This window comes from Mus musculus, chromosome 1 (assembly GCF_000001635.26).
Source record: "Mus musculus strain C57BL/6J chromosome 1, GRCm38.p6 C57BL/6J".
Lineage (NCBI taxonomy): Eukaryota > Metazoa > Chordata > Mammalia > Rodentia > Muridae > Mus > Mus musculus.
Window position 1 is genome coordinate 189,390,061 of NC_000067.6, and position 17,756 is coordinate 189,407,816.

General features: G+C 43.6%; 1 protein-coding gene across 2 annotated transcripts in view; it reads right to left on the bottom strand.

Annotated features, from left to right (window-relative positions):
* Kcnk2 (potassium channel, subfamily K, member 2) overlaps positions 1-12,722 on the bottom strand; it is a 194,853-nt gene extending 182,131 nt beyond the window's left edge. The window contains exon 1 of one of the 2 annotated variants that reach the window (XM_006497121.4): positions 12,053-12,722. In XM_006497121.4, the coding sequence (XP_006497184.1) occupies positions 12,053-12,086 (34 nt within the window). In that variant the 5' untranslated portion in view covers positions 12,087-12,722. The remainder of the gene's footprint in view (positions 1-12,052) is intronic. The other variant, NM_001281848.1, reaches the window with a different exon arrangement.
* Between the last annotated feature and the right edge of the window lie 5,034 nt (positions 12,723-17,756).

The following is a 17,756-nucleotide window of genomic DNA, read 5'->3' on the forward strand; positions in this document are numbered from 1 at the left end:
GTGTAAACTATAGATGTAAACTATAAAAGTATAATTACAAATATTCTAAGAACATCAAAGAAAAATTTCATAACTTTGGATTAGTAAAAGAATTTGCTTAATACACCAAAGACATGCCCACAATGAGAAAACACATATCAACCGTACGTCACCAAAACTGTAATGTTTTTTCCTCAATGACAGTCAGTTAAGAGCATAAGGCAACCAAGAAAACTATTTGTGCATGGTGGGCGGGGGGTGGGGGGGGGGCTTTACTTGTATTCTCAACTTTATAAGAACTCTCCAATAAAAACCCCACAGGAATGCAGGTTATTTTTTAATATGCAAAGATTTGAATGGGAATTTCAAAAAAAGAGAGAAAGCTTCAAAACTGCTTACAAGATGGTACAGTGTCACAAGCTTATAAATGTCTGTTCTTAGAAGTGTAGCTACTAGAGAGCTTCTGAGGCGGCGCCATCTTCGGCTCCAGACAACCGACCACCTTCCTGGCGAGAGCCACAGAGCTTCTGAGGCGGCGCCATCTTCGGCTCCAGACAACCGGCCACCTTCCTGGTGAGTGCACAGGGATCTGCCAGCCCGAGAGGTTTGTGCCTCAGGCCCTGGCAGCGGGAGTCTCCTTGGCTCCAGGATTCGGCGGAGGGCAGGCTGCACGGGTGATGGTGTAGAATACAGAGGCCAGCCCTTTCTGGGAAAGGCGAGAGCCAGAGAGCTTCTGTGGCGGCGCCACCTTCGGCTCCAGACAACCAGCCACCTTCCTGGCCAAAGCAACACAGCTTCTGGGAAAGATCCTGTTTTGGGCCTTCATCTTCAGCCAGGAGGAGGTCCAAACACCAGATAACTGTGCACCTTCCCTGAAAGAGGAGAGCTTGCCTGCAGAGACTGCTCTGACCACTGAAACTCAGAGGAGAGAGCTAGTCTCCCACGTCTGCTGACAGAGGGTAACAAAAGCAACAGAGGAACAATCTCTAAACAAAGACAACTATAACAACGAACTCCAGAGATTGCCAGATGGTGAAAGGTAAACATAAGAATCCTACTAACAGGAACCAAGACCACTCACCATCATCAGAACCCAGCACTCCCATTTCACCCAGTCCAGGACATCCTAACACACCTGAAAAGGTAGACCAGGATTTAAAAGCATTTCTCATGACGATGGTAGAGGACATAAAGAAGGAATTTAATAACTCACTTAAGGAAATACAGGAGAACACTGCTAAAGAGTTACAAGTCCTTAAAGAAAAATAGGAAAACACAACCAAACAGGTAGAAGTCCTTATAGAAAAACAGGAAAACACATCGAAACAGGTGATAGAAATGAACAAAACCATACTAGACCTAAAAAGGGAAGTAGACACAATAAAGAAAACCCAAAGTGAGGCAACGCTGGAGATAGAAACACTAGGAAAGAAATCTGGAACCATAGATGCCAGCATCAGCAACAGAATACAAGAGATGGAAGAGAGGATCTCAGGTGCAGAAGATTCCATAGAGAACATCGGTACAACAATCAAAGAAAATGGAAAATGCAAAAAGATCCTAACTCAAAACATCCAGGAAATCCAGGACACAATGAGAAGACCAAACCTACGCATAATAGGAGTGGATGAGAATGAAGATTTTCAACTCAAAGGACCAGCAAACATCTTCAACAAAATTATTGAAGAAAACTTCCCAAATCTAAAGAAAGAGATGCCCATGAACATACAAGAAGCCTACAGAACTCGAAATAGACTGGACCAGAAAAGAAATTCCTCCCGACACATAATAATCAGAACATCAAATGCACTAAATAAAGATAGAATACTAAAAGCAGTAAGGGAAAAAGGTCAAGTAACATATAAAGGCAAGCCTATCAGAATTACACCAGATTTTTCACCAGAGACTATGAAAGCCAGAAGAGCCTGGACAGATGTTATACAGACACTAAGAGAACACAAATTCCAGCCCAGGCTACTATACCCAGCCAAACTCTCAATTACCATAGATGGAGAAACCAAAGTATTCCACGACAAAACTAAATTCACCCATTATCTCTCCACGAATCCAGCCCTTCAAAGGATAATAACAGAAAAAAACCAATACAAGGATGGGAACCACGCCCTAGAAAAAACAAGAAGATAACCCCTCAACAAAACTAAAAGAAGACAGCCACAAGAACAGAATGCCAACTTTAACAACAAAAATAACAGGAAGCAACAATTACTTTTCCTTAATATCTCTTAATATCAATGGTCTCAACTCCCCAATAAAAAGACATAGACTAACAGACTGGCTACACAAACAGGACCCAACATTCTGCTGCTTACGGGAAACCCATCTCAGGGAAAAAGACAGACACTACCTCAGAGTGAAAGGCTGGAAAACAATTTTCCAAGCAAATGGTCTGAAGAAACAAGCTGGAGTAGCCATTTTAATATCGGATAAAATTGACTTCCAACCCAAAGTTGTCAAAAAAGACAAGGAGGGACACTTCATACTCATCAAAGGTAAAATCCTCCAAGAGGAACTCACAATTCTGAATATCTACGCTCCAAATGCAAGGGCAGCCACATTCATTAAAGACACCTTAGTAAAGCTCAAAGCACACGTTGCACCTCACACAATAATAGTGGGAGACTTCAACACACCACTTTCATCAATGGACAGATCGTGGAAACAGAAACTAAACAGGGACACAGTGAAACTAACAGAAGTTATGAAACAAATGGACCTGACAGATATCTACAGAACATTTTATCCTAAAACAAAAGGATATACCTTCTTCTCAGCACCTCACGGGCCCTTCTCCAAAATTGACCATATAATTGGTCACAAAACAGGCCTCAACAGATACAAAAATATTGAAATTGTCCCATGTATCCTATCAGACCACCATGGCCTAAGACTGATCTTCAATAACAACATAAATAACGGAAAGCCAACATTCACGTGGAAACTGAACAACACTCTTCTCAATGATACCTTGGTCAAAGAAGGAATAAAGAAAGAAATTAAAGACTTTAGAGTTTAATGAAAATGAAGCCACAACGTACCTGTAGTGGCTATTCCTGGTTGTCAACTTGACAATATTTGGAATGAACTACAATCCGGAATTGGAAGGCTCACCAGTGACCCTTATCTGGAGGCTTGGAGATCCTTATCTGGATCTTGGTTTGAAGATCTTGAGCCATAGTGGCTATGGATTCCAGAAGATTGAATCTCCGAGTTCAAGGAACACACCTTTAATCTGGGCTACACCTTTCGTCTGGGATTAAGGGTGTGGTGGAACACACCTTTAATCTGGGCTACACCTTCTGCTGGAGACAATATAAGGACATTGGAAGAAGGGAGTCTAGCTCTTGCTCCTTTGCCTGCTTGCTGCGTGAGACTGAGTAACTGCTAGATCCTTGGACTTCCATTCACAGCTGCGACTGAACAATTGTTGGGAATTGGACTGCCGACTGTAAGTCATCAATAAATTCCTTTACTATCTAGAGACTGTCCATAAGTTCTGTGACTCTAGAGAACCCTGACTAATACAGTACCCAAACCTATGGGGCACAATGAAAGCATTTCTAAGAGGGAAACTCATAGCTCTGAGTGCCTCCAAGAAGAAACGGGAGAGAGCACATACTAGCAGCTTGACAACACATCTAAAAGCTCTAGAAAAAAAGGAAGCAAATTCACCCAAGAGGAGTAGACGGCAGGAAATAATCAAACTCAGGGGTGAAATCAACCAAGTGGAAACAAGAAGAACTATTCAAAGAATTAACCAAACGAGGAGTTGGTTCTTTGAGAAAATCAACAAGATAGATAAACCCATAGCTAGACTCACTAAAGGGAACAGGGACAAAATCCTAATTAACAAAATCAGAAATGAAAAGGGAGACATAACAACAGATCCTGAAGAAATCCAAAACACCATCAGATCCTTCTACAAAAGGCTATACTCAACAAAACTGGAAAACCTGGACGAAATGGACAAATTTCTGGACAGATACCAGGTACCAAAGTTGAATCAGGATCAAGTTGACCATCTAAACAGTCCCATATCACCTAAAGAAATAGAAGTAGTTATTAATAGTCTCCCAGCCAAAAAAAGCCCAGGACCAGACGGGTTTAGTGCAGAGTTCTATCAGACCTTCAAAGAAGATCTAATTCCAGTTCTGCACAAACTATTTCACAAAATAGAAGTAGAAGGTACTCTACCCAACTCATTTTATGAAGCCACTATTACTCTGATACCTAAACCACAGAAAGACACAACAAAGATAGAGAACTTCAGACCAATTTCTCTTATGAATATCGATGCAAAAATCCTCAATAAAATTCTCGCTAACCGAATCCAAGAACATATTAAAGCAATCATCCATCCTGACCAAGTAGGTTTTATTCCAGGGATGCAGGGATGGTTTAATATACGAAAATCCATCAATGTAATCCATTATATAAACAAACTCAAAGACAAAAACCACATGATCATCTCGTTAGATGCAGAAAAAGCATTTGACAAGATCCAACAACCATTCATGATAAAAGTTTTAGAAAGATCAGGAATTCAAGGCCCATACCTAAACATGATAAAAGCAATCTGCAGCAAACCAGTAGCCAACATCAAAGTAAATGGAGAGAAGCTGGAAGCAATCCCACTAAAATCAGGGACTAGACAAGGCTGCCCACTTTCTCCCTACCTTTTCAACATAGTACTTGAAGTATTAGCCAGAGAAATTCGACAACAAAAGGAGATCAAGGGGATACAAATTGGAAAAGAGGAAGTCAAAATATCACTTTTTGCAGATGATATGATAGTATATATAAGTGACCCTAAAAATTCTACCAGAGAACTCCTAAGCCTGATAAACAGCTTCGGTGAAGTAGCTGGATATAAAATAAACTCAAACAAGTCAATGGCCTTTCTCTATACAAAGAATAAACAGGCTGAGAATGAAATTAGGGAAACAACACCCTTCTCAATAGTCACAAATAATATAAAATACCTTGGCGTGACTCTAACTAAGGAAGTGAAAGATCTGTATGATAAAAACTTCAAATCTCTGAAGAAAGAAATTAAAGAAGATCTCAGAAGATGGAAAGATCTCCCATGCTCATGGATTGGCAGGATCAACATTGTAAAAATGGCTATCTTGCCAAAAGCAATCTACAGATTCATTGCAATCCCCATCAAAGTTCCAACTCAATTCTTCAACGAATTAGAAGGAGCAATTTGCAAATTCATCTGGAATAACAAAAAACCTAGGATAGCAAAAACTCTTCTCAAGGATAAAAGAACCTCTGGTGGAATCACCATGCCTGACCTAAAGCTTTACTACAGAGCAATTGTGATAAAAACTGCATGGTACTGGTATAGAGACAGACAAGTAGACCAATGGAATATAATTGAAGACCCAGAAATGAACCCACACACCTATGGTCGCTTGATCTTCGACAAGGGAGCTAAAACCATCCAGTGGAAGAAAGACAGCATTTTCAACAATTGGTGCTGGCACAACTGGTTGTTATCGTGTAGAAGAATGCGAATTGATCCATACTTATCTCCTTGTACTAAGGTCAAATCTAAGTGGATCAAGGAACTTCACATAAAACCAGAGACACTGAAACTTATAGAGGAGAAAGTGGGGAAAAGCCTTGAAGATATGGGCACAGGGGAAAAATTCCTGAACAGAACAGTAATGGCTTGTACTGTAATATCGAGAATTGACAAATGGGACCTAATGAAACTCCAAAGTTTCTGCAAGGCAAAAGACACCGTCAGTAAGACAAAAAGACCACCAACAGATTGGGAAAGGATCATTACCTACCCTAAATCAGATAGGGGACTAATATCCAACATATATAAAGAACTCAAGAAGGTGGACTTCAGAAAATCAAATAACCCCATTAAAAAATGGGGCTCAGAACTGAACAAAGAATTCTCACCTGAGGAATACCGAATGGCAGAGAAACACCTGAAAAAATGTTCAACATCCTTAATCATCAGGGAAATGCAAATCAAAACAACCCTGAGATTCCATCTCACACCAGTCAGAATGGCTAAGATCAAAAATTCAGGTGACAGCAGATGCTGGCGTGGATGTGGAGAAAGAGGAACACTCCTCCATTGTTGGTGGGATTGCAGGCTTGTACAACCACTCTGGAAATCAGTCTGGCGGTTCCTCAGAAAATTGGACATAGTACTACCGGAGGATCCAGCAATACCTCTCCTGGGCATATATCCAGAAGATGCCCCAACTGGTAGGAAGGACACATGCTCCACTATGTTCATAGCAGCCTTATTTATAATAGCCAGAAGCTGGAAAGAACCCAGATGCCCCTCAACAGAGGAATGGATACAGAAAATGTGGTACATCTACACAATGGAGTACTACTCAGCTATTAAAAAGAATGAATTTATGAAATTCCTAGCCAAATGGATGGACCTGGAGGGCATCATCCTGAGTGAGGTAACACATTCACAAAGAAACTCACACAATATGTACTCACTGATAAGTGGATATTAGCCCCAAACCTATGATACCCAAGATATAAGATACAATTTGCTAAACACATGAAACTCAAGAAGAATGAAGACTGAAGTGTGGACACTATGCCCCTCCTTAGAATTGGGAACAAAACACCCATGGAAGGAGTTACAGAGACAAAGTTTGGAGCTGAGATGAAAGGATGGACCATGTAGAGACTGCCATATCCAGGGATCCACCCCATAATCAGCATCCAAACGCTGACACCATTGCATACACTAGCAAGATTTTATTGAAAGGACCCAGATGTAGCTGTCTCGTGTGAGACTATTCCGGGGCCTAGCAAACACAGAAGTGGATGCTCACAGTCAGCTAATGGATGGATCACAGGGCTCCCAATGGAGGAGCTAGAGAAAGTAGCCAAGGAGCTAAAGGGATCTGCAACCCTATAGGTGGAACATTAGGAACTAACCAGTACCCCGGAGCTCTTGACTCTAGCTGCATATGTATCAAAAGATGGCCTAGTCGGCCATCACTGGAAAGAGAGGCCCATTGGACTTGCAAACTTTATATGCCCCAGTACAGGGGAAGGCCAGGGCCAAAAAGGGGGAGTGGGTGGGCAGGGGAGTGGGGGTGGGTGGGTATGGGGGACTTTTGGTATAGGATTGGAAATGTAAATGAGCTAAATACCTAATAAAAAATGGAAAAAAAAAGAAGTGTAGCTACTGTATCTTTTAGCTATTCTGACGTGAGTGGCCTTTTAAGCATCCAACACTCACTCTCTTTCTCTCTCTTTCCCCCCTCCCTCCCTCCCTCCCTCTCTCTCTCTCTCTCTCACACACACAAACATAGACAGAGAGAGAGAGAGAGAGAGAGAGAGAGAGAGAGAGAGAGAGAGAGAGAGAGAGAGAGTTAACACAGATACAAACTTTTAACATTTCCAGGGGTGGTTGTATATTTGCAATCCAAGTGCTAGAGAGGTAGAGGCAGGCAGATCCCTGTCTTGCTAACTAGCCAGCCTCACCTACTTGGTGAGTTCCAGTCCAGTGTCTAACAAAAGGATGGGATGGATGTCAGCTGAAGAAAGAAACCCTAGGTTAGCATGGGGCCTCCGTAAGACACGAGTCTCTCTCATACACATGCACACAAAGACTATAGCATAGATGGTGTGACTGACACAAAGTCAACAAGTTCAAAATCTCCAGTTGTTAATCTGTGCCCCTGCTGTCTTAGCAGTTCCAAGTTTTCTCTTGCGTCTGTAAACTGCAGCTCCCACAGCCTAGCCCAGGAAGGCATCTAGTTGCTCGACTGAAATTAACAGGAAGTCTAAGACATGGGTCTCAGACTCTCACCGTGTGAGAGGCCATTAGTCAGCCTTGGATGAGCTGTGGTGCAGAGAGCCAGCTGAGGCTGTCACTGCCCACTTAAGACACAATCACAAATATGTGCTTACTGTATAGTTGTTCAAATCCATGCCATGACACCCTTGAGGAAAGACAGTCAGGACTCCATTGCAAGGATTCCTTCCCTAGTGATTCCATTCAATGTCTACTCTCTCCTCATAAGGTACCAACAACAAATCAAAACACAATACTACCTAAGTTAGACCTCGGGATCCAATGAGCTCATCGGGCTTACTTATGGAGCACAGAAGAGGGGCTGCCTAGAGGAGCACGGATGGTTCATGATTGAACATGCTAACATGCATGGTAGCATCTCCATGCTGCCTAGACAGAGGCTCAGTCTCCCCCAGCCTACATCCTCTAGCATTTCCAGAGATCTCACGGGCAATGAGCAGATGAACGGTTGGGAGGAGCGCTGGGATCTCCCTACACCCTCAGCAGTCCGTCAACAAGCCTGATGGCTATGTAAGCTTCCGAGCAGGCAATAGAAATGAAGATGGCAGCTGTTTTGCTTGAAGGCTATCAACGAGAGGAATTGTAAAACAAGAAACAAATAAATAGACACAGAAACTTTCAACCTCTGTGTAAAGAAGACAGTACAGACTCCGGGCCATAGCTGAACCCAGTTACACTGTATTATCTTTCTTGTCTGGTGGGGTGGGCCATGTGAATGGTGTACCACAAAGTTAGTTAATTATTGTTTAAATTCAAGACTCCTAATGATGTGTAAGAGCTGAAATGAATGAGATACTTCTGAGTGCAAACCAGAGATGATCATGGAGCCATTAAACAAATCCCACAATGGGCCAAGTTCCACTGCTTCCTACCCAGCCTTCTGCTTCATTTCTGCGTTTGTATACCTCATTCAGGAGATGAAGTATAGCCCCCCTTCCCACAGTGGGGGTGAGAAAAAACAAGCTCAGAAATGGGGAGGTTTGTGGGAAATAAAATGATGCTACACAGATGCAAGGCTGTATTTTAATGGTTATGCCCAAATGCCAGTGATGTTCCTGATTGAACATTCTAACCGCTGGGTTATTTTCTATCTGGGATGTGGAATCTAAGCAGCAACACAAGAATTCTGGTCCTGCCCAAGTGCTTTGCACGTGTGCTTGGAACCAGTAGACACGATAAATTAAATCATCACAAGACGTTACCCACAGAAATCTTTGGTTTTTGCAGACACTGTGGAAAGATGAAATAGAAGACATTTTAAGTCCTTGAGTTTGCAGAAGGTCACTTCTGCTGAGAGTGTCTGTTACAGTGTTTTTTCTAAGATGAGTAGACAGGCTGTATGCAAACATTGAAAGGAGAGGTTATCTGAGTATCTGCAAGGTCTTACAAGCATCAAGGGCCATAAACAAATGGATTTTGATCCTCACCTTGAAAATGGCAGGGAAATAAATACCCTTCATTGCTTGCAATTCACCTCCTTATTTGTCCTGTTGTGTTTGCTTGGTTTTTGAGGAAAGGTCCTACCTTGAGGTCGGAGCTGTTTTGGAACCAAAGACAATTTTACTACCTCAGCCCCTCAAGAGCTAAAATGAGAGGCTTGAACCGCCACACCTGGCCGTTGCTTGTTCTTTTCTTGGACTTTAAGCTTCACTTGACATTACTTGCATGGCAGATGACCAGTACTCAGAAAACAGAGATTTCTATCAGCTTGCATCATTACCTAGTGTCCAGTACCATCAAAGCATTGGGGCTCTCTGAGAGCTTGGATGAGCAGACCTCAAATATTAAAGTTTCCTGAGATCTGTGTAACTTAAACATCCTCTCACACACTTGTCAGACAACTAACAAAGTGATCTAACATAGCCATGACAAGTATAAAAGGTGAGATTTATTAACTCATCTCACATATAAGCAGCTAGAAATGGTGTTTAGGCAAATTTTCCAAAACCTTAGCCTTTACAAGTGGTGGGTCTGGAATTCTAACTCCTGGTTAGTTGCCTTGACTCAAAATGCATGACTCTCTTTCTTTTACACACACAACTCCCAGTGGCAGACACTCACCGCTCCCAGTACTAGAGACACTGTGTTGTTCTGCCTGTGTATCTTCTTCTGACACTATATTGCTGTCTGGAAAAATCAAAACAAGCTGCAGAAACGTCAAGGTACCACCTGCTATACATAAGCATTATTTGACATTGGAGTACTTCTAAAAGCATCCCTTGATGCTAGACTGCTCCCACAGACATCCCTTGATGCTGTGCTGCTTCCACAGGCATCCCTAGATGCCAGATTGCCTCCAGAAGCATCTCCTGATGCGAGAGTGCTGCACTACGTCCACTTTCTCCAGTTCTGTTGTCATTTTGTTTCGCGTGAATGAGATTGGCTCTCACCAAACAGCTAAGACTGGCTTTAAACTCATGGTGGTGACTCCCAAGTGGAATCTTCAAAACCATGGTCACCGTACTGCCCCCTCCCTTGCTCGCCTCTCCTGGAACAGCCTAATGCTCTCTCCTCTTTTCCTCACACGGGAAGCAGTGTTAGAACTTGTTGAATGTTGCATCATTTCTTGACCAAGGTCCCAGAAGTCTGTATAACAATTCCAGATGACTCTAGCCTGAAAAAGTACTAATTCCTAAAAGAACCACCAGGTATTGCTATGGACAGTATTACTCTAGTTAGAATCTCTACCTGGTAAAAAAAAAAAAAAAGGGGCCTGTGAAATCCACGCCTAAGTTGACTGAACTGATGAAGGGATAATTTAAGCCTAGCCATCTTGATATATAATGTTATCCATGTTATAATTTAAGCTTACCCCCAAAGCGACATGTAATTATCCCAAAGCATTTTCCCTTACTGGTGACTGTGGCTTAGTTACGGCTGTTGTCAGATCCTACCCCAAGGATCCCACCACCACTTCCAACACATGTACAGCTTCCTGCTTGGGAAGGCCAAGTATGCCAGAGGGAAAACCAGAGTGCTAGAAGACATTGCAAAGGTGCTAAGTGCAGGACTCAGGTTAGAGCTCTCCTCCCCTTTCTCATCTCACTCCAGGAGCGTTTTTAATCCATTCATCTCTCCATTTCTCTCCATGCCTCTTACACCTGAAAGATGATCAGTTCAATGGAGAACATGGCCAGCATCTCAGCTGCCTGTTCAGCCTGAGCAAAGGGTGAACACGCTGACTTATCCTGTGTTCCAGCACACAGGCAGGCTTCAGGACCTTACATACTGGACTGGAAACTATGCTATGCTACAGCCTGGGCTGCTCCCAGGAGACACCCTTCCAAAGAAACAATAAATCAAGAGAAGAATAACCAACGTGCAATAAACTCAAAATTTGACTTTTAAAGGAACCCCTTACTGAAAAGGGCAATACAATGTGATTCCATAATTATCTAATCCTCTGAAACGTACAACTCAATCACACTCATGAATGAATTTACAGAGTGAATCGAGATATCTCTTCCTGTTCCCTCAGCAGCAGACTTTATTCAGCATTTAGAGCTTGCTACCGTATCCTTATCTATCTACTTTGTGATAGACTCCAAGAGTAGGACTTGATATAATAGCTGTGCACAGCTCATTTTGATAGGCTTGGCTCAAATTCCTAAGAGCACATCAATCCATTGAGACACAAGAAGTCTTAATCTCAGGAAGACTTGTTGAACATTAGGGGCATAAACTTGGGAATCATAAAAGGAATCCAGGTGTCAGTTCCAGAGAAGTCTACTCTACGCAGTGACACTTTCTTCTTGCCTAGTCCCGGATTCTAAATATCTCTTCCCCATAGGGAGATAGGATAGGTAAACTTAATAGTTCAGGTTCTCTCTAAATCCTGATAGCACTGGGTGAATCTCTATACGTCCGTGTTTTGATAACAGGATTAGCCACATGAAATCAAAGTAATAAACTATCAGCATGTAGATTCGGTGTGATTTATAGATGTACATTGATGGATTACGCATTGCCAGAATAACGTGTTGCACAATAAAGCTCTGCATGATGTGCTTGCTGTACAAGGCTCTCCTAAATCAACCTGCAGCTTCTTCCAGCATTACAGAATCACGGAAGGTGTTTCAGCATCGAACGCTCTGCTGGAGCCACCCAACGAGTTTAATTATACACTCGTCTGTAAACGAAAAACCTGCATCAAATGTTCACTCCGATCTACTCAGCATGCCCAAAATGTTTTAAAAAACAAACAAGATGCTCGATTCTAGCAAAGATACTCACGGTAGACGCTCCTTTTCGCCCGTGGGTTCATCATCTGGGGGTGTTTTCATCAGGACTTGTCATGCTTTTGATCTTTAACGCTGCTCTTCCTCCAAGGTTTCTTGTCCGTAATGTCCAAAACAGAGTCACTTGTCCTAACAAGCCACCGTCCCATACTGTTTCTTATTCGTGTGTGAATGTTACCCTGTAGATCAATTTCCTGTCCAAAAACACTCAAAATGAACAAACGCTGCTCTGTGCAAGCGGAATGTGCTGCTCAAGTAGTCTGGTTTTGCAGTTTAGCCCAGGAAGAAAACCCTGATTAAAATGAGGAATCATATCCCAGTTGTTCCAAGGAACTTAAAAGACAGATGCCTCTTCCTCATGAATGGGCTTATCAAAGTTGCTAGCGACGGTTGTTCTTACTAGCTGACGGCTGCCGTACTGTTTACACACAAGTCATCCGTGTGCCTTGTGTGACTTAAAGACCCACCCGATAGCCCAGCAGCACAGGCACAAACTATATTTTCAAATCAGGCTTCGTGTGCTTTGAAGTACATAATGCTTTCCATTCCTGAAAGGACAAAGAGATCTCCATTGTCAAAGTTTGTTTTTAAGCTCATGTGCTTGCTCAGCGCAGCAGAAAGCAAGCAGCAGTCCTGTGCCTGGCGTACTGTGGCTGGAACCTATTAAAACAAACAGATGAACTGCTGGCCTCAGTCCATACCGGCTTTTACTTGATTTTTTTTTTCACCTTATCTAAATTACATTGATTATCTTCCCCCCCCCCCCTCTCTCTCTATTACATTAGGGATGCTATCAGTTTTATTACCTGGTTTGTTTTCAGTGGGTTGGGATAGAAAGAAAAGGGGAGAGGGAGGAATTAGAGCAAAGTTTCAAGGGGTGTTTGCTGAGATAAGAAAGCAATTAAATCAGAGTAGAGGGACATTCAGGGACCATAAAAGTGACAGCAAACTTCAAGGAGTATCCAAGAGTTCGGAGCAAAGGGGACAGTGAAAGAGAGTGAGAGAGAGGGGAGAGAGATACCCTAACTATTAACCGTAATTCTTAACATGTTTTCTTACTGTTGGGAAGGAAAACTACTCTGGTTTGCATAACCCCCTACCAGTCTGCTCAAACCACCAAAATCAAATCAGCCCACATGTCATCCAATACCAGACCCAGACTGTGGAACCACATTGGTGCTCTGCTAAAGCTGTAACAAAACACAGCTGAGCAGGGAGCATAAGGTGGTAGGGTGACCCTGAGGTAGCACAAGCTGCATTGTGGAGTTTCCAGCCCAGATCTTAGGCATCTGGGCTCACACTGGCACTATGTGATTCTGTGCATTAAATGTTGGCGAGAAGTAACCTCGCCCTTCCATCAGGCAGAGACAATTCATACTACAAAAGTTGTGCAAGAGACACGTTTTTGTTCCCATGTGAAAAATCCCTCCTGTGCACCCATATGTGTGCACACCATACAGAGCATGCTCTCTCTGCTGGGTTTTTCAGGGCTGAGAGAGGGCTTTCAGCAAGCCTCACCTGAACTCTGCTCCCTAGACACCATTTGCTAGATGACACTGATTCATGGTAGAGTTGCCTGTGCAGAGGAGACTGGAAAGGGGAAGTGTAACAGTTATGCTCACTTGACCAGTGTGTGACCTGTGACCTTTGTCTCATTAATGTGCTCTTGGGCTATAATCCGATGAAGCTGCCGGCCACTGGAACCCTGAAGAATAAACAGAATCAGATGGCGTTTATCGCATGAGCTTCATGGAAAAGGCTTCTGCACGTCTGGGTCAAGGAGCACCTTAGATAAGCATCAGACGATTTAGTGCTGATGTGCAGAGGTGGCCTTGCTTTAAATTAGCACCTGAGCATGGGCCATTGGTGGGAAAGCAGCACCCAGTGGCTGTGTGTTCACGTTTTATATTCACACAGGGAAAGGCTGGCAGTGCGATACGGATGTTGGTGAGGACTGGCAAACGCTTCTGGAACACAAGTCACTCTGGTAACCTAAGGGGCTGAGAGATATGGCTTGTGTTAGCCAGGGTTCTCTAGAGGAACAGAACTGATAGAATGAAGATGGATAGAAGGAGGGATGGATGGGTGGGTGGATGGATGGATGGATGGATGGATACATAGATAACATAGGTGCATAGATACACAGGCAGGCAGGCAGGTATACAGACAGATTACTAAAGTGGCTTACAGACTTGGTCCAGCTAGTCCAACAATGGCTGTCTACCAATGGAAAGTTCAAGAATCCAGTAATAGTTGTTCATTCCGTGAGGCTGGACGTATTAGCTGGTCTTCAGTGTAGACTGGAAGCCCAGAGAGTTAGGCTCTACTGCCAGTGAAGGAATAAACTTGCCAGCAAGGGTGACTCAATGAGCAAGTGCTTCCGTCTTCCCTTTGTATAGGCAGTCACCAGATGGTGTTGGTTGCCCAGATTTAAGGTGGATCTTCTCACCTCAAACGATCTGGATTAAAGGTAGATCTTCGTAAATTTTTTTAATTAAGAAAAATCCCTCACGGGTGTACCCAGCTACTTGGGTTTTAGTTAATTCCAGATGTAGTCAAGTTGACGACCAAGAGTAGACTCACAAGAATGAATCTAGTATGGGTGGAAGGTTCCTGCTGTACAGAAAGGGAATTATAGTCACGGCTGGGTAATATGGGGCCGTTTCCACTTGACAAGCTTCTGCAGTGCCCTAGGCAACATGCAAAGAACACAATTCTGTGTTTAAAATGGAACTGTGTATATGCACAGGAGCGAAGACAGCAGCTTGCCACGGTTGGCCAACGGAAGGCTGATGTCTGAGTCTAGTTTGCATGAGAAGGTGGAATCTGCCATGCAAGAGTCAAAAGTACTTGCAAGGCAGTGGAAAAGGATCAAATGGTAGGTTATTCCAAAGAAAATAGTACCCTGAGTGCAGTAGGTAATTTGGTCCCCGTTCGTTTCCTTTCTTCAGCCATCTAAAGAGACAGACCAAGTTCTATCCACATCAGGATGTCAAGCATCACTGGTGAATCTCTACCTAATGAATTTCTGACCATCAAACAACACTGACCCGCTGATCCCCAGCAAGGGGTGTGTGAGAACAGCCTGCTCCAGCAATATCCTGTTCTCGCTCCCAGCAAGGAGTCTTGTTCAAAGTATGTCTGAACATCAAGAATATTCAAAGTTTACTCCCTCCCTCTGTTCCTGCTGATGTTCAGAGTCCCCTGAGTCAGGTGAATGGCATTTGAAAAACCTGGCATGGAATACAAACCTCAAGTGCTCTTTCCTACTTGAAGCCAAACCCAGACCTTTTCAGAGGCGTGAAAACACGCAGCCACGTTGGTTTGGCCTTCTTCCCTCAGGCCGTTCTCCTCACTGGTGCTAGCCAGCACCACACAGAAGTCTTGCGACATGAGCCATCTCCACGGAATTTTCACTTCTGCCAAAAACAAGAGGGGTTGGAAATTTCGTGAGACTGGCTATTCTTAGGAGATTTCCACTCCAGATTCCTGATGCGCACGGCTCGATAAGTATCTGTCAGGCATTGCCAACTCTCTGAGGTCCACGGATGCACTCTCTTTCCACTCACAGCTCAGCATCGAGACCTCAAAGTGACAGCAAGGGTTGTCGGAAATATTTGCTGCATGCCAGTCTCAGATCTGCCGGCCTTTATGGAAATGGCCTTACAATGTCATTTGTAACACAAACATTGGGTTTGAATGTCCCCAGAACACACTCAATTTTTAGATGAGACACATTTTTTTTCCAAAAAGCAAATCAACCTATCCTAGAACAACCCTTCAGTTATTTTCTTTATTTTTGCTTTCTTCCTTTATTCTTTTTCTCCTGAGCAAAATTCAAAAAATATATTTTTTTAAATATTTGAGATGGAACCTGTAGAGATGGCTCAGTGGATTAGTGTAAGCAGGAGGACCTGAGTTCAGAGCCTCAGCACCCATGTGGAAAAGCAGACATGGCCACATATCTCTGAAAACCCACTGCTGGTGGGTGGTAGGGGACAGAGGGAGGAAGTTGCTCAGACCCACCAGCCAGCAACCTAGCCTAAAACTGGAGGGCTTGGGGTTCAGTGAGAGACTGTGTCACAAGGGAGTAAGGCAGAGAGTGACAGCGAAACACAGCAAAACACATCCCCCTCTAGCCTCACAGGCACATGCAAGGGTGAGCACACTCACAAATGCATGTGCACCCCGTGCAGACACCACACACATCCACAAATGTACCACACACACAAATAAATCCTGAGGTGTATTCAACTGCAGCTCCATCTAGTTGCCTATTTGTCACAAGCAAAACTAAACACATTTTCTTAAAATTGTATTTCTGTGTCTGAGTGTTTGCATGTACTTGCACCATGTGAAAGCCCATGCAATTAGAGGTGACTGTGAGCCACCATCCTGGTCCTCTGCAAGAGCAGGACGTGCTCTTAACTGCTGAGCCATGTCTCTGAAAAGTGTATCTTAGGCACAGTTACAACTCCATTACAAGGCCCACTGAATCTGTTAACCACCACTGCAGGCTATGTCTGCTTCCCACCTTCGTGACCTAGACAACTGGCATTTCTTTTTTTGTTCCCCAAGAAAATTTTTATTAAAAGCTTTTAAGAATTTCCTGCATGCTGCATCAACACCATTTCAACTTCTTTCTTCCCCTTCTAACTTCTCCTGTTCTGCCTACCTCCCTCTTATGTTTATAACCTCTTCTGGTTACTGCTTTACACACACACACACACACACACACACACACACACACACACACACACACCTACCTTATTGAGTCCATTTAGTGTTGCTCATATGCACATGTGCTTAGGGCTGACCACGTGGGATTGACTGATCTATGCGGATTGTCCTTGGCAAACAAATTCTTCCCCCTCTCAGCAGCCATTAACTGCCTGTAGCTCTTCACCTAGGCACGGGGCCCTGAGAAATATCACCCACAGACACTGGCATGTCAGCTTGTGTGGTCACTATGTGAGTCCTATTTAGGTAACCACACTGTTGAGGCTTCATGGCTGTGAATGTCCTGTCAAGTCGAAAAGACACTATATAACCGCAGGCATCGTGATTTCTTGGCTCTGACCGCCTTTCTGTCCCCTCTTCCTTCATTTCGCTTGAGTCGCAGGAGCAGGGCATTTTTTTGTTGTTCATTATTCTGTGGGTCAGCGTGACAAATGCAGTCTCATTAGGGCTTGTTCAAGCATGTTGGGTAGGGGACTGATAACCTGAGTGGGATGCTTTAATACGGCATCGGATGGCTGCATGCTGCTCTAAGACAGGCTCCGCTGGGACAATTAAGTCCTTCCCCCTGTGTCACTTACATTTGCATGTCTTTCATATAGGCAAGCCCAGACATGATCCTTCCTTGGTTTGAGGATGGTTTCAAGGCAATCATAGGTGACTGATATTATAAAGCCTCTTGTAAAGGTCACATTGACTCACACAGAGCATGAGGCCAAGCTCAGTCAATGTAGGGAAGTACTCGCATCCCCACCGTCAGTCAGCCACACGCAAAGCCTGTCACCCCAGAAGATGGCTCAGCTTAGCAATGAGAGCCCCCACTATGCAAGGCCCCGAGTTTGGAACTCTAGCACTCATAGTGAGTCTGGGCATGGGCACATGTGCCTGTAAACCCACCCCTGAGTGAGCCAGGACACAAGAACTGCTTAGGCATGCAGACCACCCTGCCTAGGCCCGAACGG